Source organism: Gadus morhua, chromosome 13, assembly GCF_902167405.1.
Source record: "Gadus morhua chromosome 13, gadMor3.0, whole genome shotgun sequence".
NCBI lineage: Eukaryota > Metazoa > Chordata > Actinopteri > Gadiformes > Gadidae > Gadus > Gadus morhua.
Window position 1 is genome coordinate 12,277,363 of NC_044060.1, and position 25,329 is coordinate 12,302,691.

The following is a 25,329-nucleotide window of genomic DNA, read 5'->3' on the forward strand; positions in this document are numbered from 1 at the left end:
TTGTAGCCTTGGGCTAAATTTTCAGCCCTCCACCAGGAAGGGAAAACAAGATTTGGTGACTTTATGAATTTAAAGCTCTTAATTGTCCTCTTGAATCGTTGATCTTTTCTGAGCTTACAAAGGATAGAAAAGGGTGGCAGCGATTACTAGGGGATTTCACTAAGCAGCTATGAAAAGGAGTTTATTAATAGGCCTACCTCAAACTTTTCCAAAAAATTGCATAGATTTAAGTTATTAATAAGTGGCATTCAAAGTTATCTCTCTAATTGGTGACTGTCACAATCAGCCCAACCAACCAGAGCGCAAACTATACAGACTAATTAGGACTAAAGAAATGACTCATATTGGATGTGAGTTATGCAAGCTACCAAAACATTCAAGGGACTTACTGTAATGCAGAGTCATAACGGTCATTTAGTCAAGGGTTTCACTTTTCTCCCAATTATCTATATAGTTTAATGTTATGCAATCATCCTTCACTGTCTAAACAAAGCTGTCATTTATGACGTTTCTTTTGCATCAATGACTAAATTAGCTGTAGGTCTTGGAAAAAAACAATGAAAGCTCAAATTCAAAGAACTTAATTTTTCCCGTGAGGGAACTTCATTTGTGGTCAGGCACATACAAACAAGACATAGGGTAAAATGTTATAATTAATTGTAGTGGCAACTCATTGGATAATCGCTGGTCGTTAGTCCCTGGTTAAGTACATAGACAGTATCAAATCATTATTATAGGATTTTTTTTTTTTAAGTAAGTGAATAAGGCAGTACCGCCTTCCTCCACTAAAGGACAGCATTCTATCATTTGACCAGGGGGAAATTGTCACACAGTTTGAGCTGGCAATGCAACAACTCGTGGGTGGTGGGATGGGTCCTGGGGAACCAAAACACACATCCAGTGTCGCTCGTAACTATTAGGACCCGACACGTCCTACTTCTAGGCTACTATGTAATCATCTAACTTCTACCCCTTATGTCGGCCTGGAAAATACAAACAAATCTAGTTTACATAATCTACATTGAGTCAGAGATAATGTCTGACAAGTGTATTCGTTGATCTCACTTGCAAAAGCGACGCGACATTCACTTCACAAGAAGTTTTAAGAGCAGCCGTTGCCTACCCATAGCGCCATCTCATGTTGCGTTGGATATCCACCTATCATTTAAATATTGTGTCTGCGGAAACTTATAGCCTATTACCTTCAACCATCTAGAAACTACTACGCTCCAGCGGGAGGGGCATTTTTGCGCTAAAGAGATCGGGCGTAGGCATTGGCAAATAAAAACTAGAACTGCAAGCAGTTATGCAGGGGTCCAAGAAGTGTGCATTTCGCCGGCACAACGCGACAAGAAATGTGCGTTTTGCCGGCACAACGCGAAGCATGTGTTCAAAACGCTACCCTGAACCTGTGGATATAAAGGTTTTGACTGTGGGAGCTTCGGTGTGGGAGTTATAGCCTGAAACGCGTTTTCAGAACATTGGCCAAATAGGAGATAGACAATGTCGTCGTTTTTTGGCGCCGCCCTGTGGCGACATTTTCCAAAGACAATTTTTCTTTGCCAAAAACTCCCGCCCACATTAATAATTCTTGGCCATATTTTCTATATAGATTCGGGTTTGCCCCTTGATGGTTTCCCTTGAGTTTGAAGAACATTCCTTTGGCCAATTAGAAGATATACAATTTCCTCGTTTATTGCGCCCCCTAATGGCGAAATATTCCGAATTCTTTATTGAACGCCATTAAGGGTAGCACCGACATGTGTCTAAAATTTGGACTTGATCCGATGTCTAATTTTGGTATTTTCTGAATTTTTGCGTATCGACGTAAAACGTAGCTAATAAAGCAATATTCAAAACGCTACCGTTTCGTAGTCGAAGGTCGGATCAAAAAAGTATATAGTTTTTCTTTTCGTGTGCGTCTGACGATGTCGTGTGCAAAGTTTGGTGTCGATTGGTCAAGAAATGTGGGCGGAGTTGGGAAAAAACAGTTTTGCGGTTTTCGCGATTTTGCGAAAAAAAATTATAGACGCAAATGGGCGTGGCCTATGCCAAAAGATGCATCAGATTCCAGTGAATCTGTGTGTTCAAGGTTTTGAATGTGGGAGGTTCGGTGTGGGAGTTATAGCCCCAAACGCGTTTTCCCTTGGTATAGCGCCACCTAGTGGCCGGCGTGTCTGGATTTTGTCGTCTGCGTAGTCCGAAGAGATCTGGATCTAGTCATGCAATTGGCGTGTCGTCACCATTTACGGTTTGGGCTGTGGGCACACTTTTAGGGAGGTAAGAATAATAATAATAATAATCCTTACAAAAACAATAGGGATCCAACCTGTTGGCTTGGACCCCTAATTACCCCACGCAGAAGGAAGGTAGTCGACCTGGGAATCAGGACAGTCGTACCCACGCGCAGAGATGCCACACAAAAAAAGAAGTCATGGACATCACAAAAAGAACAAGGAGGTAACTTTATTCATCCGTCGGTTTGTATTCAACTGTGTGAGAAGTGTTCTGTCGTATCGTTAAGTTATTGTATTTCCTGCTAACGTCATGCACGCATGTTTTTATTGCACGAATCGAATCGATAGATGCATTTCGATAGAACCATTTAGGCTACTGCATACAGGTTGTTCCAAAGCTTTATTTAAATCAAGCACAACTTGGAATGGACTACGAAATCAACCAAATAAATATGTAATTGGTAAACAACATTGTAATTTGCAATTTTATTAATTTTTTTATATAGCAAGTGCATGTGGCAGTACCGCTTTTCTCCACCGGGGTACACTATTCTACCACTGATCTAGTGGGACTTGACCACACAGTATGCGCTGGTGATTCAACAATTCCTGGGAAGTGGCGGGGGTCTGGGGAACTGTAATCAAAACACACACATCCAGTGTTGCACCACCACGTAACTACATATAAGGACCCCGCACTGCCGACTTCAACAATGTTATCCTCTCCACCCCATACATGTAGGCCTGGAAAATACAAACAAATCTTGCTAACATAATATAGCCTACATAGAGTCAGACAGAAGTGTCCGACTAGTTAGTTTAGTCGTTGATCTCACTTTCAAAGGCCATGTTCACTTCACAAGCATGCATCTTTTTTTTGTAGAAGTGGCACCGTTTTAAGAGGAGCCTATCACTTGTGCCATGCCATCTCATGTTTACACTCCTAGTTACGTTTGGTATCTATATTGTGTCTGCGGACACTTATAGCCTATTACATTCAACGATCTAGAAACTACTCTGCTCCAGCGGGAGGGGCATTTTTGCGCTAAAGAGAAAATCGGGCGTAGGCATTGGCAAGTAAACTCTATCTCGAGCAGAGCGAAGGTAGTCGACCTGGGAATCTGTATAGTCGTAGTACCCACCCGCAGAGATGCCCCACAAAAAAAGAAGTCATGGACATCACAAAAAAAGCACCGAGGTAACTTTACTCATACGTTTTGTATTAAACTGAGTGAGTGAGAAGTGTTCTGTCGTATGTTAAAGATATTGGTTTCCTGCTACCGTCATGCACGCATGTTAATATTGCATGTATCTAATCTATTGTCTTTTTTGATCGAGCATCGAGCCATTTACTGCGATACCCACACCTTGTTCAAATCCCCATAGATCAAGCATCCCCATAACAAATGAACCAAATACATGTGTAAGTTGGTAGACAACATTTCCAGGATGCCAGTTTGCTTAAAAAACACTCCCTAGTTTTGGGGGGGAAGCCAAAACTAGGGAGTGTTTTCTTCAGAAATTGCGCAATGCTCCAATTGTTGCACCCATCACCCAAATGTGCCAGGGTTGGTCCAACTCTCGGCTACTAGATAGTCTTGCCTGAGGCGGAAGAGATCAACTTAGATCAACTGCAGTAATAATAACTTCAACAAAGCGATTGCTGCCTGTGGTTGTCATCTCAGAGGGCTGAACGTTATCTGTGTAGAGTATCTATCTGCTGTAGAACTACTTTAGCTGGACTGGGAGTGGCACAGAGTGGTATTCGTAGAGAACCGGAGAGGTGGGAATGTGAGTTCAGGACTCCATACAGTTTTTTATTGATTCGCCTGGAGGTCCGTGCCTTTTCTCTTTCACAATGGCCTACGCTGCGTATTGGATGAGCACTGTGAGTACATGGATATTTGCCATCTTTTTTTTTTTTAACCCGTCTTATAATAAGTCCCTCTGGCGTTACATGTTAGGATTTAAAAAAGTTAGATGAGTTATGAAACTATTCATCAAATGTAATTAATCAATGTTTACTTCCATGTCATTTTTTTAAGTTTAGACGTAGGCTATACTTATAATTAGGCTATAGTGTACACTTTGTTGCCAAATTGGTTTTAAACTGGAATAAAGGAGGACACTGTTGGCTACAGTCTAGAATATATTTATTTTGATTAAATGTTTGCATTATGTAAGTGAAGTAACCTAAAAACGTTATAGTTGTTTTATAAACGGAAAGAAAAACAACTGTTTTTGTTGTTGTTTTGTGTGGCGTTGTAGCATAGAGGAGATGGCCATGCGAATAGCAGACTAAACTACTACTCCAGTCTGTCTTCTAATGTTAAGGTACTCACTCTACCCCTGCTAAATGTATGCATGTAAACTTTGAACATCGCAAAGAGAAAATCCCTTATAGAGTTGGCCTACCCTTTTTAAGTGGCTATACTCTATGGCATAACCTTCCTACATAGACATATGTTGCTATTGACAACGATTGCACAATTGGTGTTGTCTAAATGACCAATTCAAACTTTAAAATCCTATTTTAGGAAATACAACAATAGGGGTTTGGAGTTTTGATTGCATTGAAAGGATATTTCATACCAAAATGGATGGCATGGTTGGATTTGTACGGGGCGCCTTCTAGTGGGGACAACGGCAAGTGAATCAGCAAGTCATTAATGAAACAGATGTTGTATAAAGCTATAAACATGTTTGGTGAAATGAATACCAACTTTAACAATTATTGTCTTTAGATCTCTATAAGTAGATATAGAGTTGAAAGTGCAAGTTGGAGTTAAAATAGGTAAGTGTGTTGTTGCATGTGCATGCAAATAATGTTGGGTAACACCCAGTACCACAGAAAGTACTTATTTTTAATATTCTCTTATAATTTTCTTACCTATCTGTAAGATATAAAATACATAAATATGCTTGTTATGGGGTTTGTACCATACATTTTAAGGGTATTAATCATGTGTGATTTAATGTAATGCTGCGAATTTGATTGAACAGCTTCCCATCAAATCATATAATCAAATAGTTGTATTGCTCAAAATGTTGATGCAACCTGTAGCTGATCGTAGCAGGTTGTGTGCTTCACCTATAGGCTCATGAGAGTTGTAGCTTGACAGAATTAGCGTGGACCTAATAATAGTGCTTCCCAGCATCGGTTCTGCCAGGGGTCCAGTTACACCTGCAGTCGTATGTACTACTAATGCGTACAACATGTGCGCACACACATGTCGCTTTTTAGTGTCCTCTACTGGCATCACAACTTTCTAGTACTTCTGTATTGGTCCCTATGAGTATTGGTCCCTAGTATGAGTCATAGGATGGTGTAGCCTATAACAGAAAAATGTTCAAACCTCTAATAACATATTCCACAATTTTAATAACATCTTTAATAATATTCACCTTTTTTTATTTACAGATACTATGTACTCGAAAGATGAATCTAAACCATACAGAAAATGATCAAAAGGGAGTTTCCAGACAGCTCTGTGTCATCATGCTCCACGAGGTGTCAGACTGTGTTCTCATTCGTCCCCAGACTAGAGACGCAATCGATACAAATGACCAGTCAAATGTCTTTTTAGCCCTAGTTTAGCACACATAATGAACCAGCAATAGCAGTTATCATACGCGTTGTGTGATTATCTGTGTCTTAACGATGGAGCTGTCATCTTTAATCAAGTCAATCAGACTCATCCCCAATTAGTACCTCAGATGAAGAGCTCAGCTGCACGTGTTTTACCAGGGTGCAATAGCTCGTTCTACAGGCAACAACAAGGGCTGTCCTGCACCCTTAAGGTGTGCCTCTTACAGGGGCGGGTCCCATTGTCAGCTCTTGGAATGTGTGAAATGCATGGACATTTTATTTTGTTATTTTTGCTTTTCTTTTTACTTTCAGCTGGACAAAGACATATTGTAAAACAGATAGTTTTCTAAAAAACTTAGCCTATTGTGACGTCATACGTCATGACGTGTATAAAACATTTGCATCACTCCCTTTGATGTGTCCCTGTGACGTCGCTGTCTCAGAGTCTATTAGATGTGTACATTTGAATCCTGTCACTGCTTCTGTAAGAGATGTCTTCCTCTGCGGGGCCACTGCAATGTCACATTGCAGCTGCCACCCAACCTCTATCACAACCTGTATCATGCGCTACTTAGTAGAAGTTGACTAGATGAGTTACTGCTGAGGTTAAATATAGCACCGGCAATATATCACAACGTTAAGGGGACAGCGAGGTGAACCCTTAGGGGTGAAGCCCAAGCCCCCTCAGTCACCACTTACCACTTACCACTTACCTTCGGGTCTCAGATCTTGGACCTGTTAGTGTTACAATACTGACACCAAGGTGGGCATTCAATTGATACACACACACACACACCTTTTTCCTGCGCTTGGTGATTAAAGAAAGGGTGTAGACTAGAGCTGGGTTTCGATTCAAATTTCAAGAATCGATTAGATTCCGATTTTTAAGTTTCAGAATCGATTTTTTCAGATTTTCTCGATTTTGATCTGATTTCCGATTCGATCCGATTTCGATTCGATCCGTGGGTTAATGTTATTAAAAATGAAAAATGTATTTGAACCGTTTCCTTCACTTCATGACTGTGTAGAGAAGCAACATATTAAAACTAGTATTATATCAATATTAAACAGCAAATCTTACAAGTATTGGTAGTTACTGATGGCTGGAAGACTGATGAAAAGGTTAAGGGTCAATCTACCTTCAAGAAAGATAATTCAGGACAATAAATGGAGGACATCATTGAGGTGACTATATCTGCAACAGTGGATTCCTACTGGGACACTAACCAGTGCATTATTATTATGCTTGAAAATAATTAAGAATTCACCCAAAAGCGGTTGCTACCAAAAGCATTTATATTTTAAAACTGCTCACACTTAATAAACTGAGAAGTACTGAAACTGGAAGTATAAAATGTAAACGTTGAGCATTTTTCTTTAAAGTGCGAACATAAGAACAGAACATTTTAAACTGTAAAAGCACTGAATGGCGTCTATATGAGCATGTTCAAATCTGTTCTAAAACCACACTCAAGATTTGTTTTCAAGAATATGCAGCACCCTAAGTGTTCAGGGGAATCCCATGAATATTTTCCATGAATATATAAAATATAAATTTTTAACTTATAAAATTCGATTTTTTTTTTTTTTTTTTTTTTTTTTTTTAATTAAAAAAAAATCGATCTTTGGACGTACGAATCGATAATCGGTCATTAATATGCGAATCGATTAAAAATCGGAAAATCGATTTTTTCAACACAGCTCTAGTGTAGACTAAAACAAAGAAAGAGTTAACGCTTGGGAGACATGCACACTGTGAGCGTGACTCAAAGACGCTAGTTTGCTGACTTGCATCACCACACCCAAGAGCTACCCTGAGAGACAAAGGGAACGGTGAACATTCCTGGAGGCCTGCCAACAGCCATAATTGTAATGCACTCTGCACCTTCCCTACATTATTTTCAGTCAATAGTGGTAGGAGGCATGGAACAGCTTTTCACACTGAACTCCTGATTACTTCATAGGGCCATGTCATTGCCTTTGTTGAGACATTCAAGCTCCAGAACACAATTCCTATCAATCCCTTCCGCTCACTGAGTGTTTTCGGCGGTGGTTGCATGCATACTAGTCAACAATGTGTTTTGTCTCCGAAGGAGCAATGGCTGTTGTTAATATGAGGGATGTGGGAGTTCTGCACAAAGGATACACCCTAATTCTTGTTATTTCACTCTGTCATTGTAATTAATTATTGAGCCATTTTCATCTCATCACCCTCACACAAAGACCAAGTCCTAAGCCGGTTGGTTTGGTTCCAACTTTAAAGGGAGTGAGAGTTGAGTGTGCACATTTTTTCAATAGTTGGATGAAAGTGTTTGTCCTTTCCAAATTATTTCCCCAAAGATAACTTTCTGTTCAAATACCATGGGGGAAAGAAAGTCTAGAAGTCATCCCACTTGGACATTGAGAAGAGTCCACTCCCAAGTCCACTCCTTGATGATACAGCTGTAATAGGATACTACTGTGTATCTATCTGCATGGCCCTTCCCTTGTGTCAACACAGATTGCAAAACTTATATCTGACTGCTGTGACTTCCCCTGGGGGGTACTGGAGACTGGAGAGCATGTAAGCCAAAATGTGGAGCAGGGGTGGTCTGATTGGAAAAGTTGTTTTTAATATTTCGTTCTGAAGAAAGAGACGAGTCAGATTCCCTGTGCTTATGCATTATATATAGGTTTGCAGTCATATGCAATTGTATACACATAGGTATGTGTATGTGTGTGTCTGTGTGCGTGTGTGTGTGGTGCCAGTAGCAGACCTATCCGTTAACAATGAGAATTGTCCCAGATGTGGCCCCTAGTCTACGTGGGTGTCGGTGTGAGTGGGGTGACCCTGTTCCCTTTATAGCCCAGAGACTTTACAGCCCAACCCTAATAACCAATCATGTGTGAGCCCGGCTGCCACGGCTCCCTGACCACACCCACCCTGGGAGTGTCCCCGCCCAGCCTACCCTGTGTGTGTGTGTGTGTGTGTGGGGAGCACGCTGCAGCGGACACAGCAGAGTTAGAGGATCATACTTGCGGGAGGAACACTTACAGCTGACATGGGCCAGATACTGAGCTGGATCCGGGGTCCCAACCGGGACAACCCGGACCTCCTGGACGTGGCCGTGGAGCAGCAGGTCTGTGTGTGTGTCTGTGTGTGTGTGTGTATGTGTCCGTCTGATTCCGTCCCGGTGTCGGTCTGTCCCGGTCTCAGTCTCGTGTTGTTATCAGAACATCATGTTCAAGTCCTGCTGTGCTGGAGTGTCTTGAGGAGAACGTTCTCTTTGGTGTTAATACATAAAGAAAGGCTTTGTTTTGAATTTCTTATTTGCAACTGTTAAAATCACAGAGTTGCTGCAAGTTGGAATGTGTTTTTGTTAGTTTAGTAAAAGGACTTATATGGGAAGGCACGTCAGAGGGTAGACGTTTTTGGCAGTGTTTCAAGTCAGACCACCACCTCCCTCTTGCGCTCTCTCTCCCTCTCCTATCCCGGTCTGTCTGGCTCTCTTTCTCTCTTGCTCTCTCTCTCTGTCTATCTGTCTCTCTGTCTCTGTCTCTGTCTCTGTCTCTGTCTCTGTCTCTCTCTCTCTCTCTCTCTCTCTCTCTCTCTCTCTCTCTCTCTCTCTCTCTCTCTCTCTCTCTCTCTCTCTTGCTCTCTCTCTCTGTATCCCTGTCACTCTCTCTCTCTCTCTCTCTCTCCCTTGCTCTCTCTCTCTGTCTCTGTCTCTCTCTCTCTCTCTCTCTCTCTCTCTCTCTCTCTCTCTCTCTCTCTCTCTCTCTCTGTCTCGCTGTCTCACTCTCTCTCTCTCCCTTGCTCTCTCTCTCCCTCTGGCTCTCTGCTGGGCTGGGACGAGACGAGGAATGTGAGGACTTCTCGGTCAGACTTATTATTTGTGTATTACCGTGCACAGTGTGCACAGAGTTATAGTGTCATGTAGAGACAAGAGGTTTATTGTGAAAGGGCAGCGTGGGGACTTCAAACAGTTAAACAGATAGATTAACGGTCATGTCTCCCAAATGACAACATTCCTCTACTGTTCGATGTTTGGCTTACAGGAAACGTCCACTAAGGAAACATGTCTAGATTACACATACCTTGTACAATAATGTCTAACGATGACAGGCCAGGCAATAGTGCCACAGTTATCAGCTTTCCCTGTCAACTCTGTCTCAACTCTTCTAGGCTGTAAGGAGAAGAACACGTCTGCACATATAAGCATGGCTCACTTGGACTGGCTCCAGAAAACGTTGGTTATGAGCTTATATCACCAGGGCTTGTTTTTATGGTCAGATCATGGGTCAAATGTGAGCCTTTATTAGTAAAAAGAGACAACATTTAAGAAACTATAGAGAACAAAACAGGTTCTAGAATATATATTATAATATATATTATGAACAATATATATATTGTGGTCAATAATTATAATTCTCCACTGTGTGATTGGCAGAACTTGCCAAACATTGCCATTATCAATACCTAAACCCTACCCTTAAGGCACTGCCTGACAGTGTGTCTGCTCAAATGTTAAGGCAAACAGCAAACATAATCTCCACCGAACCCCCTCAGACCATTAAGGCCTGTGCGTGCCCTCCGTGTGTGTGTGTGTGTGCCACAGTTGTGTGGGTGCAACATCCGTGCGTTTTCATAGCCGTCTGAAATAAAGCGTGTGTATCAACATGCCGACCACGTGTTCTGGTGCTTTCTGTTTCCGAGCATCGGTTTGGCTGTTGCGTTATGTGCTTCTGCTGTGTCTCCATAATGTATAAGACCTGTGTTTCCATTTGACGGCTTTGGCAGGGATGTGTGTCTCTCAGTTCAGGTTGAGCCTGGTGTGAACTTATTATCTCATCTGATTTAACAGGTTTTTCCCGTTGTAAAAATGTAATATTGTAGAGAAGTCCGAAGGAGTACATGTGGAAGGGCCACTAGGGCTGCTGTCAGACAGCACAACTGTCTTAACAACAATCGTTCCCAAGTCTGCTGTGCTTCAGGAAAAGCTGATGACTCCAGCATGTATCTTATGCAATAGTAACACCCATGACGTACTCATAAACCATTGTTAATGCACAAAGTCAGAGCAGTAAGGAAAGGGATATGAGCATGAAGGAATCCTAATGCTCTTATCTCTTACATTCCGCTGTAATCCGGCATAGGGGTGCAACAGGTGAGGGGGCAGTGATGGAATGCAGCTGTAGCAAGCTGGGGAGAGAGAGTAGATAGAAGCTGTTGGTCCGGTCATTCATGAGGAGGTGATTTGTGTTGTTTTTTTGTTTGTCAATATTGACTACCCCGAACAGGTTGTTTATCTGATACTGTGTCTCCAACTCGGCGTTTTCTATTTAGATTTGAATCTTCCTTTGAGATTTATAGTATAAGCTAGACATAGCCTCTCAAGAGGTGAGAAATGGTTCCGTGTTGACCTGTGATCTGTTGTAGCGCAGGGAATAACTTTGAACATATGATAGCCTTTACGGTGCTAACTTTAGCATGGGAGAGGGTACTGGATGAGTACTACAGAAACCCTAGACCTGCTTTACTGCAGAGATAACCCTTGGGTGTTGATGCTAACACTACAACATCTACACCGGGTTATTGCATCACGAATTAATGAAATCTAACGGGAGAGTTGAACAAAAGACATGAATAAATGGAGTTGAGGGAGTGTTCACATGACTGGATCCCCCCAGTATTATCATTTTCAGCGAGTAAATCATATTTGAAAAGAGTACAGAGTAGAGTTATGGCCCTTGTGCACTTTATTGCATGGGAGTTTGAGAAATTACAGTTTACAGGTTGTAAAAGCTTTTATTTGATCTGAGCTGAGTTGTATATCTAGCAGACAAATATGTTTGAGTTTATCATATATGAGATTATCGTTTCATATGGTTAAAGGTCTGCTTATATGTAAAACAAATCCTTAATAATGCATGCGTGTTATTTTTTGTGATTGCAAGGCTATATCACAAACACATACAATTAATCATTTATTAATAAGTCAGTTTCTGAATGGCCACTCCCTTGGACTAGTTTATTGTGGCACTAAGGCCAACAGAGAAAACATGTTGCCATGGGAACAGACAGTATAGACGCAATTTTACACCCACACACACACACACACACGCACGCACGCACGCACGCACGCACGCACGCACGCACGCACGCACACACACACACACACACACACACACACACACACACACACACACACACACACACACACCTTGTTGTCATCCAGGGTCTGATAGCTTGTCCATGTTAGGGTATTTTTAAACAACGTCAGGGTTTGAGGAACGAGGACACATAAAATACTCTGCCTCTCATCGGTAAACAACTTAACATTATTTGGAGTCTGGGTACCTCCTCATGGTGATACGAATGGTACCTTGAATACATTTATATTGATCAACAAGCAAGTAAATGAAATTATACTTTAATTTATCAAACCCTTGTGGAAAATGTGTATCTATTAATATGCATAGAAAAAAATGACATAATCCACCATGGACTTGCTATCTATACCCCTTTCAAACATCAGTATGGTCAGCTATCCAGATCAACTCATTGCAGTCTGTCGACCTCTGCTATGGGAACTGGAAGTTTCACTGACATACTAAAGTGGCACATGGGTGTGACTACACAGACTTTCCATGATGTATTGCTTTTCCTCCTATCTATTCGGTCACAGACATTTGTCACACCACACCCTGACCTGAAGGTTACAAACTGTTAACTAATGACAAACTGACCCACCCATAATCAAAAACTAGCCTTCAACCATCTCTAACCTTATACCCAATGTCAACCACTGCTGGTGGTTGAAACTTTATACGTATATAAACCCTAACCATCCTTAATCACAAACATACATTTATCAATCCATCACCTAACAAGTAAACTTTTAAATTTTGACCTCGACAGTTAATTTAATCTACTCTTAATCTTACCTGACCTTAACTGTTTATGTAGATGCATTGCACCATGTCAGACACAAGGGGGTGTCCCATTCTCAACATTATTTTTATTGTCTACAGTTAATGACAAATGCTATATTTTAGCAACCCCACTTTTAAAAGTAGGTGACTTCAAACTAATCTATTGAATCATGGTCTTCATGTGCTTCCTTAGGAAGTATATCGTCCTGCCATGTTTTATTATTGTTTTCTTTATTTTTTTCAAGCTCTTTGGCACTAGTCCAGTTCTGTTTCCTGTCTTTCTTGGCTTTGAATCTCGGTAGTGTAATCACATTGAAGACTTGTAAAGTGAAGAACAGCACTTCTAAAGTGTAATGTTTTAACCTTTGCATGACTTCACTCTTAAGCATTCATAGCTAGCAACTTGGATGGTGACACATTCTATCTCTCTCTCTCTCTCTCTCTCTGTCTCTCTCTCTCTCTCTCTCTCTCTCTCTCTCTCTCTCTCTCTCTCTCTCTCTCTCTCTCTCTCTCTCTCTCTCTCTCTCTGTTCTTGCTCTCCTTTTACCCGCTCTGTCTCTCTCTCCTCTCCCTCTCACCCCCGCTCTCTCTCTGTCAGTGTGGCTTTGCAGTCTAGATTCCTAAGCAGTGAGACTACCAGACACGCCCTGTCTTTGCCAAACAAGCTTGCTAGTTTGGATTCGTAATTGCCCTGTCATCATTTATACCTGATTCCCCAACTCTTGTCCCTACTTCTGCTGTACAACAAGCATTTTCCACACACACACACACACACACACACACACACACACACACACACACACACACACACACACACACACACACACACACACACACACACACACACACACACACACACACATATATACATATATATATATATATATCCCCTTCCTGCGTTTTCAGGGTGTTATCAAAGCAGGACCCTCCCATTTCCCCTGGACACACGCAATGACAAGTTTCCACCAGAAGTTTTCTTCAACGCATGGAAACTAACGCAGCCTATTTATTTTCCTGGCCTGCTATGAGGAGTGGGCGGGCTCTGTGCGGTCTGTTTGTCCAATCATAAAGAGACTTCTCTTCAGCAGCATGAGAGGGGAGGAGGGGCTTAAGCATCACAGGCTCATTGGGTTGGTTCCAGTGGGTGGGGCAATAGATTTTTCACTTCTGGGGCGTGTGTCGATGTGTGTGTTTACGAGTGTGTATATACCAACTAGAGTTACGACTGGGGAATCAAAGGCTTTCGGATATATAGAGACCTTTACATAAAGGACACACACTCAAACATATGGTATGTACCCACACAGTTTCCCCTGAAAGTTTAATGTTAAAGTAAAACGGTTATGTGCAATGTTTTTTTTCCAGTTGAAGTAACATTGGCTTCCTGACTGATGTGCTTTGGGACGTTTTGACGACTTAGACGAGATCATAGCAACTAATGATCTCATAAACATCTTTAATGTAGAATGTGTGTGTGGATCAAGAGTGAGGAACAATCTGGTTATTTTAAGCAACGTAGCTAGATACTTTCAAGGAAAGTGAAGAAACTTTTTCAGAGAACTCATCAACTGTGTCCTCACACAAGATGCCAGTCGCAGATCATTTCCTAAGCTCCTCTTGTGCCATGCGTCGGATATTATATCTCATGTTGTTGGTCTATTGGTCTAGATGCTTGTTGGTCGAATAACGGGTCATGTGGTCATGTTATCTTGGGCAGAGGGTCTGTTGTTGGTCTCCATGGAGCAGTACAAAGCTATGCCCCCTCATACAGCTCTGAGCAGTAACCACTGCTTTGCTGTTTCTTAGTAAAAGACCGTCCTCTGCTGAAAGAATATTTAATTTGTTTTTATTCAGCAAGTAGACAGTAAAAACATGTATATCCACGCACTGTCTTACTTTGCATGAAAGCATGAAGGGCCATGAAATAACATAGAGATTTACTATAACAAGTGATACTGTGGTTGGATGAAATCTTTTGAGGGTCACTACTGATAACTACACTAATCCTGGTCATGCCCCATATTAACATTTCCATTAAAAAGTCTGTCATTTCTTGAGTCCCTGAATACTCCCAGATACCTGGCTTGTGCTTCCAATTGAGATGTGACGCAGTCTACCTTTCCCCTCATTCGTTAATGTGCAAGGGTGAGGTCATCCACATTTTCATATACACCACCAAGCATCTAGTTGTCAAGTAGCTATTTAAAGTCCTGGCTGAAGCTGAGGACAGAACCATGCTCCCTGGCGCTCTTCACATGCTTCTGTTTGTGGGGAGGCGGGTGGGGCTTGGGATTAGTCATCAGTTTTAAGAACCAGGCCCTGAGAGGCGAAGCAGTTGCTTTTATCTCCATTGTTGGGGTGAAATGCTCTGGGCGAAAGGTGTGACCTTTATATGGGAAAAAGAGACAAAGAGACTTGAATGTTATGAATGGGGTTGTTGTTGTTGTTCCAGGGTCGGACCATTAGTGGGTCGAGATGCCTAACCTTTGGTTTGATAAAACTATAGAGTATGCGTCTATTTTAGGCACCCGTACTTCGGTGGCGAAAAAGTCCAAGCTATTATTAATGCCATCTTGTTGATGTGGCCGTACGGGCATCCACTGTTGACAGTCAGGTTGCTGTCGTTTTATCTAAGTCATAAAACACTTTAGCCCTCAGCTTTATGTAGTGTGTGTGTGTGTGTGTGTGTGTGTGTTTGTGTGTGTGTGTGTGTGTGTGTGTGTGTGTGTGTGTGTGTGTGTGTGTGTGTGTGTGTGTGTGTGTGTGTGTGTGTGTGTGTGTGTGTGTGTGTGTGTGTGAGAGAGTTTGTTTGTTCTTGCATGTCATGCAGAACAGCGAGACGTTTTTTAATCCGTGTTTGTAATGGAACGTTTAGTCTCATACAGTGCATGTATGTGCCACGTGAAACGCAGCGCCGTTTCAACCACATCTTACTCCATCACAAGGCGCAGGCCGACCTTTGACCCCTGAACGCTCCCCTCCCTCACTCTTCTGCGAGGTTGACACTGGGACGTTTTTAACTCTTATGATGCCCATTCTCAGCTTATTGTTCTGGGCTTTGCAAAGCTCTGCATGACTACGGGGAACTTTGTAGAAATGAGTAAATACTGGGGGGATCCAGGGTCAGTCGAGGTGGGCCTCTATTTATATAGAGGCCTCACCGCAGTATGTACCGTATGTGTCTGTGTGCTTTTACCATTTCGTTTTTTTGAAGTTAGTTTGTTCTTTTCACTTTATTTTTTGCCTATCTACCGACGTATACTCTTTCGTCGATTGATATATAACTTATCTACCTGATCACAAATTTTGAATATTCATGATCCCTTTTCAAACCAGACAGAGCTGGGACCTACCGGGCCCTTCCCCTGCCCAGAGCTCATTTCAAGCAGGTACCGGTGTGACTGCATTGTGAGGTCTGTTGGGCTCTTACAGTCTAGGTCTAGCAGGACACAAGCGTCTAATTATCGAACAAAGGATAAACAGTGAGAGAACAGTCAAATTTACCTTGCATGGAATTGCACATGAGATGAATTGAATGAGTATTCAACTCTCTGAAAAGCTGTGGCCAACGTTGGCTCCACCATAAATTTACCAACCACAGGGCAGACGCAATGTCATCTATCTGAGCTAGTTAGCCAGCTCATTTGACAGTTTATGGCCATCCCTGGAATATCCCTTTCTGACAGCATGTCATTATAGTCAGGCCAAAGGCGGCCGAGAAAGAGGTCAACAGCACCTTCTATATACATCATCACTGACTTTCAAGGGAGAGGAGCATTATCAGTTGACACCGTAAAGAGTACTGTTTATGTGCCTCTCAAGATGGTTTTCTCTAATGCTCCAGTCACCAATCCTACTGTGTTGCTTTGTGTGTTTTGACTCTTCCTTGACAGCATTGAGTAAAAGCACGTCAGCGTGGTGTTCTCTTTGTGTGTCTTTCTTGCTTGTTTGGGTGGTTCCCTGTAGGCACCAGCCCAACCTGTCCCTGTTGACGCTGAGGCACAAAGACCGAGCAGGGTTGTCCCCGGTACGGTTAAAATAACCACATGCTTGAAATATGTTGTGTTTTTGTATTGTATGATGGATTCACTCGCGGTGAATCTCACAGAGGTCAGCCAAAAATAATATATGTCTTTACCGACTTCAGGCTTCAGTTTGCTATTGTGCTGTGTGGCCATGCATTTGCCTGGGGTGTGTTGGAGATATTGGCTGAAATATGGGTTCAAATGGGTTACTACAAAGTCCCTTGAAATGATAAATTGATGCCAGGGATTGACTGTATGAGAAGAAACTCATACAGACTGAAACATTCCACTGGGTTCCAAAGCCCTAAGCCATCACATGATCAGATGAAACCCTGCCATCTTCCTCTTTGTTTCAACCCACACAGACCGTTTTATAGAGTTGATTATAAATAGAGAGAGAGAGAGAGAGAGAGAGAGAGAGAGAGAGAGAGAGAGAGAGAGAGAGAGAGAGAGAGAGAGAGAGAGAGAGAGAGAGAGAGAGAGAGAGAGAGAGAGAGAGAGAGAGAGAGAGAGAGAGAGAGAGAGAGAGAGAGAGATCACTACTTGCTCCTCACAAGGAGTGTTTTTGCGAGTCAAGTGGGTGTCCTATTGACTTTTTATTTTGGAAAGGGAAAGTATGCTAGCTTTTCGCTTTCTCACGTTTTAAAAGTGGCGTTTATACACCTTTATCAGCTTATTCAGGAATATGAAACGTGTGTGTTTGTTTCATTCTTACTTCTTGAAGTCTCTGTTTGAATGTTCATAGTTGCCTAGCATCCACCAATATTTACCTCTGCAAACAGAGTGATAATAACAGTGAATCCTACTAGGGGTGACTCCCTAACCCTAACTTACCCTCTGGGTGCACAGTATAACATACATTTAAAGCCTATAATGCCACAGAAGACCCCATGGAAGTCCACAATACGTTTTATGTAAGAATGTATTAAATCAGTAGGACATCAGAAGGCAGGAGGTAGGTCAGAAGACACAGCACTAGACACGGTCTGCTGCGGGAGGAAGGCAGGATGTCGTGACTCATGTGTTGTTCAGGGACTCCATCACTTCAGTTGTGGGCCAATGCTGAGCTTGCAACGCCACCAGAATATGGGCTGTTTTAGTCGCTTATCAGTGATGGGGGGAGGGGGAAAGAAAGTGTCTTGTTATTCAAGACTTTTTGAATCCACTCCTTTTCCTTGCGTCCTCCTCTCCAACCTGTTGATCTCACTGGTAGGCTTAATGCGTAGTTGTTCAGCCACAGCCAGTGGAACAGGTTAGGCCTGTTAATACCAACTAATACCAATACAAAATGATTGTATTGGTATTAGTGATGGGGTAGAAAGTAAAGACATATATGTTGATGAAACAATGTTTCTAAGAGGGACTGAGGAAAAATAAATTATTGACACTGTTAGAAAACTTAAGAGCAAAAAGTCCACAGACTGTCATGATATTGATATGTGCACTGTCAAAAATGTAATTGAATGTATAGCAAGGCCTCTAACCCACATCTGCAATCAGTCTCTTCAAACCGGTGTATTTCCAAACAATATGAAAACAGCTAAAGTCATACCAATACATAAAACTGGAGACAAACATATACTCTCAAACTACAGACCAATTTCATTGCTTCCCCAGTTCTCCAAAATACTGGAAAAAATATTCTATACAAGAATTAATGAATTCATCACCAAACATAACATACTGTATGAACAACAATATGGTTTTAGAGCAAAGAGAACTACTTCATTTGCAATCATAGAATTTGTAGACAAAATCACTAAGGCAATAGAAAATAAAGAATATGCAGTGGGGATATTTCTGGATTTAAAAAAAGCATTCGACACTGTTGATCATGAGCTGTTAATAAAAAAAACGACAAAGATATGGCATTAGAGGCATTGCACTGGCATGGTTATCCAGCTACCTACAGAACAGGAAACAATATGTCGAAATTCAAAATCATAAATCACAATTGCAACAGGTAACATGTGGGGTGCCCCAGAGCTCAGTGTTAGGGCCATTATTATTCAATCTGTACATCAATAATATATGTGAAGTATCAAAAACTGTCAAAACTGTTCTTTTTGCTGATGACACAAATTTAATCTGCTGTGGAGATAACTTGGAACAGCTTCTGGATACTGTGGAAAAGGAATTGAACAGGATGAAGATCTGGTTTGATGAAAATAAACTCACATTGAATCTAAGTAAAACTAAATTTATGATTTTTGGGAATAGACCAACCAACACAGAAAAGAAACTCATGATAAATGGCATAGAACTAGAAAGAGTATCTAAAATAAAGTTTCTGGGAGTATTAATTGACAACAAATTAAGTTGGAAACCTCACATAAATTATATTAAAGCTAAAATATCTAAATCAATAGCAATACTAAATAAAAAAAAAGTACCTACTGAATAAAACCTCCCTGTATACATTGTACTGCTCCTTCATACTTCCTTACATGAACCTACTGTGTGGAGATATGGGGAAACACATACAAAACAAATATACACCCAATCTTCATCCTTCAAAAAAGAGCTATACGAATTATACATAAAACCGCTTACAGAGAACCAACAAATCCGTTATTTGTTGAACTAAAAACACTTACATTTCTAGATTTGATTGACTATAAATAATAATAATAATAACTATTCAAATAATGTTTAAAGCAAATAATCACCAATTGCCTCATGGCATCCAGGAGTTGTTCCAACTGAGAGACAGCAAATACAATTAAAGATTTATTTTTTGGTAAACAATTATAAAAAATAAGAGGGGGTAGGACCAGAAAAGTTTTTCTTAACTTCTTCCTATCCCTTTTGAACATGAACTATGTTATTTGAGTTTTGTATTTGTTGCTTAGGAACCTGAGGATCCCATTTGTTTGTTTTTAATTTATTTATTTCCTTTTTTACTGCTCAATTGTTTTTGTTTGTATTATTTTATTTTATTTTTTAACCATGTTCAATAAAAGACTTAAATAAAAAAAAAAGATTGACAACTGACAATAACAAGCATCATTACCAGTTGGGTAGGCTGAGAAATGTAAGGCAAGATGAAACAAATGGAAAATGTAAAGAAAAGGCAAATGTAAAGAGTGCAGACTGCAGACACTCTTGGCCAAAAGCCTTCTCCGAAGAAATGAGTCATGCAGATGTCTGGAGGGGAGGCCAGGATGGTGTCCACAGATCTCTCTGTTTCTGTGACGCCGATGAATACACTGGAACCGAAAGTGTTGAAGTTAAAGCAGGAATGGATTTGTGACATGCATTACAAGACAATGTGAACTTATGAACCTGTCTTATCAGTGTGGTCAGGGGAAAAACCACTGAAGGGTGAACCGCGCAAATCACTATTCCATCCAACGCTCAAATCCTGATGAGACTTAAATATACTTCACATTGCTGTGATGCACTTTGATAGGAGGAAACTGATGATTAAAAATACATTCAACAATTCTGTCATACAAGGTATGACATCATGGTGAGATTAGTGGGGCAGAGAGGGGTGGGTCAGCCCTTAATTCACATTATCTGAATGGCTTTGGCTTCTATTGATCATATTGTAAATGCTGACACACACACACACACACACACACACACACACACACACACACACACACACACACACACACACACACACACACACACTACACGGATTCCAATTTGTATTTTATTATATAAAACAAATTCCACAATAAAATCCATAAACTATTTGACCAACAGAATGTTATGTTGAGCTGTAATGAAAATATCCTCTTAAATGAGCCTGTTGGCCTGTACTTACAGTAGAATACATGGCATGTAGCTGATGGGTGTTAGTTTTCCCTGTGGTTCCATTATCCCATGGCACGATATCAAAGCTAACCGTATCCGGTCAAACTAGTTTGGTTGTTGCCTACAAAGCAAACACTCCTATCTCCCAGTGTCTAGAGCAGAGAGTGATGCGTACCTGTAGAATGCAACAGGAGGCTGGATAAACTCAGGATGTCACCGGTCTATTTCAAGTCCCTATGGAAGGACGTACATTTCTTCTCACTAGACAGCAGCATTAGGTAGACGAGGCATGTTTGTGCTGTTCCATCAACATTTACTGTTGTGCGTTTATGTTTGTCTGACCGACCGACAGCCCTCTGTTGTGTGATTGTTGTGACTAGTATTCCTCAAAGTTGCTGTTGTTACCATGCTGTGTTTTGTTAAGTAATTATTGCAGCAGCCATATTATGTCTAACTAAAATACAATCCATTTACCCTCTCGCTATGTCTCTCTGTCTGTCTGTCTGTCTGTCTGTCTGTCTGTCTGTCTGTCTGTCTGTCTGTCTGTCTGTCTGTCTGTCTGTCGGTCTGTCTGTCTGTGTCTCTCTCTCTTTCTCTCTGTCTGTCTGTCTGTCTGTGTCTCTCTCTCTGTCTCTGTCTGTCTGTCTGTCTGTGTCTCTCTCTCCTTCTCTCTTTCTATAGTCGCAGCCCAGCCAGACCACTCCCACTCCTGCGGCTCAGGTCACCACTGTGAAGCCTTCACAGTTTGAGGTATGAGGACAATCTGTCTGTCTGACTGTCTGACTGTCTCTCTGTCTCTGTCTTGACAAAAACCAAGCTTTTCATTTCCTGTGTGATGGGTCCATTCCTTTCTGAGTTTCTGGCCCTTGGTTCAACATGCCTGGTCCTCAGCAGGTCGACCTCTGACCTCTTGCCTTATCTGGGCCTTGATCAGCAGTGGTTGGCCTTTCCGGCGTTGTTTGATTATTTGTGCAAAGCCGGACTTTGTGGAGAAATGTTATTGTCTCCGGGCTAGATGGGCCTTGCCTGCGAATACTTTACGGAAGAGGGACCTTTCCTTTTCCTTCCATTCTTCTCCCACCGGGGAACCCCCTCATCTCCCAGGAGGTATTTAGCAGGTACTCGCAAATACCAAGTATTTGGTATTTACAAGTAGTAAAGCAGTAAAACCAAATAGAAGTGATCAAAACAAAAACAAAAATGTCTCTCTCTCTCTCTCTCTCTCTCTCTCTCTCTCTCTCTCTCTCTCTCTCTCTCTCTCTCTCTCTCTCTCTCTCTCTCTCTCTCTCTCTCTCTCTCTCTCTCTCTCTCTAAAATTTAGGCTTCAAACGTATTTTCCATGAACCTTTTTGCTACCTGTACATTAGCAGATTTCACCAGCTTCTGGTATGGCTAGCCAACACGCTGCTGTTGCCGTAGCAATGGGCGGTGCCAGCCCCAGCAGTGTTTCAACAGGAGGAGGTTCCTCTGTCGTAACCGCAGCAAAAGGGCAGGCCAAAGCCAGGGCAGAGGTAGACTTGTTAGAGCCTGAGAGCTTCCTGTTTGAAGAGGGCTAGCTGTATGGCGTTAGGACTGCCTTCTCCTCGTTCCCTGCTGTGTGGGTGTCACGCCGCCTTCATTAACCCCGCCCCTACCCTTCTTTCTTTTGTCCTTGCCACACCTTCTCAACATGTCATTGGCTGAAAACCAAACCTTTACACCCTTCTGTCATGGATATTTTCTTTGGTTTTGGGCTCTGATATCGATGAACTTTGACCTGCCTCTGCTCTCTCCGCTTAGAGCTAATTAGTTCAGATATGCACAAGGACACTCATTGGCACGTGCTTCTGCCTTGGGATTAACATAACTAACACCTTGAGCAGACTTGTTTCTGTACATGCTGAATAACCCACTTGTCGGTTCATAGACTGCACGCGCTGCGGCTAAGCGCGGAGTTGCTGGCGCTACTTCTATAGACATGTCCTCTCCCGGCGCGACCATTGTTGACATGTCAGCCCCGGCAAGGGGCAGCACTAACACCGCATCCAAGGTAAACATTCTAACACACCTTCGCTTGCTCTCCTATTGTGGGTCACTTTGGTCAGGCAGGCAGAGTAGCGGTTGGAGTCTAGGATGGGTCATAAACTGACCAAGAAGAAAAAGCGCAGTTGATATTAAGTTTTACTTGAGGATGTTAAACAGCTTATCAATTGCTTCATTGCGGCTAAAAAAAGCGACCTGTTTGGAGGGGGATTGGCGTTGTGTGTCTCGCGAAATATGGTTGCTATGGTGATGGTAACGGTTTCGGTTGTACGTTTGTAGACTCCACCGGTCTCACAAGTGAAAGCCACAGCTGCTGCTACACCTTCTCCACCCTCTGGCGCTGCCAGAGCCACGATGTCTGCAGGGACAGCAGCATCTTCAGCCCAGGCTAAGCCCACTGCTAACGAGCCTGCCAAGGTACACTACTCTCCGCTGTCCAGCACTGGCCTTCCCTGTGGGGACTGGCCTTCACTGCGAGGAATGCTTGTCACTGGTCCTTTCAACACTCCTATTGGTCGTTATCACGTCATCTCTGGGCTTTTTTCTTCTCCTCTTGGCTTCTTCGCCTCACTGAGTTTTGCCGCTGCCACTCTGCAAAGTGTACCTCAGTGTCCATATAAGCACACTCTTTGATCTCAGAAAAATCGTCCATCTTTGCTTTACTCTGACAGAGATGGTCACTGATGTCCCACGAAAGCAGGGACGGCTACTGATGTCTTACGAGATGCCTGTTTGCTTTTGCGCTTTCTATTTCTCTACCGGGGAACTTGAGTTTGGTGTCGGGCTGGAAAGGAGCTGTTCACTTGTTCTTCAGCTTCTTCTGCACTCTTCTGGTCTTGTTCTGAGGGAAAGCCTTTTGCACCTGTCCCTGCACTCAGCAAGTTCAGGTAAACCAGGACTATTCTAGTGGCTTGGCTTGAATACAAGAATAGAAAGGCCCAGTGTTTCAATGTGTGCCTTGTATGCGGCCTCAGTGCTCTCATCTCTCTGTGCTACGTCCGGCCGGGGGGTTAAACTGATCCCCTTCATTAAGTGGGTGATAACACAGGCTTGTGAAAGATGAACCCACGCTGTGCTATTTCTGTGTTCCCTCACTTCAACTTCACATCTGTTGGAATCTTATTTTGAGCACGCTTGCGACACAACGTTTCTTCTACGCTTTCTGGGTCTTTTCTTAAAAACATCCCGAGCTTTATGTTAGATCTAAATGGGTCAAAACACTTGTTACGTTGTAGAGCGCTGCACCCACCGCCAAGCCACCAGTCAGAGACACGCCTAAAGCTGATCCTGCCAAAGCAGCCAAGCCAGCTGGGGCTGTAACCCCAGCTGCTGCTGCTGCTGCTGCTGCAGTGGGAGTGTCTGGGAAGGGGAAGCCGGAGGTGGCAAAGCCTGCACAGAAGGTAGACGATTCCTTTAGACATCAGTGGTGCTGGTGGTGGGGGATCTTCTTCTTTCTTGCACCCCATTTGTGTGCTTGTGTTTGTATGTGTGTGTGTGTGTGTGTGTGTGTGTGTGTGTGTGTGTGTGTGTGTGTGTGTGTGTGTGTGTGTGTGTGTGTGTGTGTGTGTGTGTGTGTGTGTGTGATTAATGTATTCATTTGGGTTGTATGTGAAGAGCACACCAGCGATAAAGAGGAACAATCAGATCCTTTAGAGGGACTTCATTGTTCCATTTATGTTGTCTCTCTGTCTCTGTCTCTCTCTCTCTCTCTCTCTCTCTCTCTCTCTCTCTCTCTCTCTCTCTCTCTCTCTCTCTCTCTCTCTCTCTCTCTCTCTCTCTCTCTCTCTCTCTCTCTCTCTCTCTCTCTCTCTCTCCCTCTCCCACTCACTCACACACACACACCCCTTCGAAAGCTTTATCATGCTCTGTAAATGCTGACCCTAAGACCCATAGTGTGAGCCATCAGCAAACACAATCTGTGTGCGTTTGTTGGGCACAAACAGATTCAGAGCAACAATTATAGTCGACCTAATCCAAAGGCACTGTCCTGCAGGTGCAGGTGGAGGTCGCACCCCCGAGAGCCAAGGCTGCCAAAGAGGTAAAGTAGCGCGTTCACTGCTTTTGAAGAGCATGGGGTTGTGTCGTGTTGTGTTATTGCTTCAGCGTCACACTTAATGCATGTGCAGGCACCTGCTCTGGACCCCTTCGATGCCCTGGCCAGCAGCCTGCCCACTGTCGGACCCGTAAAGCCAGAGCCTGTTTACACTGGCCCAGAGGTCCACGAGGTACTGTGCGTGTGTGTGTGTGTTTGTGTGTGTGTGTGTGTGTGTGTGTGTGTGTGTGTGTGTGTGTGTGTGTGTGTGTGTGTGTGTGTGTGTGTGTGTGTGTGTGTGTGTGTGTGTGTCTGTGTCTGTGGTGTGAGCACACGCACACACACAAACACACAGATTGTGTTATTGTGTTTGTATGTGTTTGTGGTACTCACGTGTCTGTCTGCAAGAAAGTCGATATGAATGTTAGTAAGCGTGTCTGTGCTTTGTTAGGTGTTTTTGTTCTTTCTTTGTGTGGTTGTGAGTGTAAAGCCCACTAAAAACACTGCATTCTGTGCTTGTCTGAGAAGCCCTTGTGTTGGTTTGGCCCGTTCAACCTGTGTTATGCATGTCTCACAGCATGGGGTCACAGCCGAGAAGGGGGTTCTGTGTGGAGAGAGAGAAGACACACTGCCTCCCAATTACAGATATGAAAACATGGTCAGTTAAATACTCTGAAGTCCTAATGTTGAGTGCTACTTGGAAGAATGACACTGCCGCTTTACAGCTGAGAGACGATAGGATCT

At 42.6% G+C, this 25,329-nt stretch overlaps 1 protein-coding gene across 32 annotated transcripts in view; it reads left to right on the forward strand.

Moving 5' to 3' along the window:
• The first annotated feature begins 2,372 nt into the window (after nt 1-2,372).
• cast (calpastatin) overlaps nt 2,373-25,329 on the forward strand; it is a 33,805-nt gene continuing 10,848 nt past the window's right edge. For 2 of the 32 annotated variants that reach the window (XM_030373763.1, XM_030373766.1), the window contains exons 1-9: nt 3,801-4,125; nt 4,506-4,571; nt 21,213-21,281; nt 22,438-22,560; nt 22,833-22,970; nt 23,789-23,953; nt 24,547-24,591; nt 24,680-24,778; nt 25,163-25,243. In XM_030373763.1, the coding sequence (XP_030229623.1) occupies nt 4,096-4,125; nt 4,506-4,571; nt 21,213-21,281; nt 22,438-22,560; nt 22,833-22,970; nt 23,789-23,953; nt 24,547-24,591; nt 24,680-24,778; nt 25,163-25,243 (816 nt within the window). In that variant the 5' untranslated portion in view covers nt 3,801-4,095. Of the gene's footprint in view, nt 2,461-3,284; nt 3,436-3,800; nt 4,126-4,505; nt 4,572-8,783; nt 8,946-13,853; nt 14,033-21,212; nt 21,282-22,437; nt 22,561-22,832; nt 22,971-23,788; nt 23,954-24,546; nt 24,592-24,679; nt 24,779-25,162; nt 25,244-25,329 lie in introns of those variants that run through there. The other 30 variants (XM_030373764.1, XM_030373768.1, XM_030373767.1 and 27 more) reach the window with 30 other exon arrangements.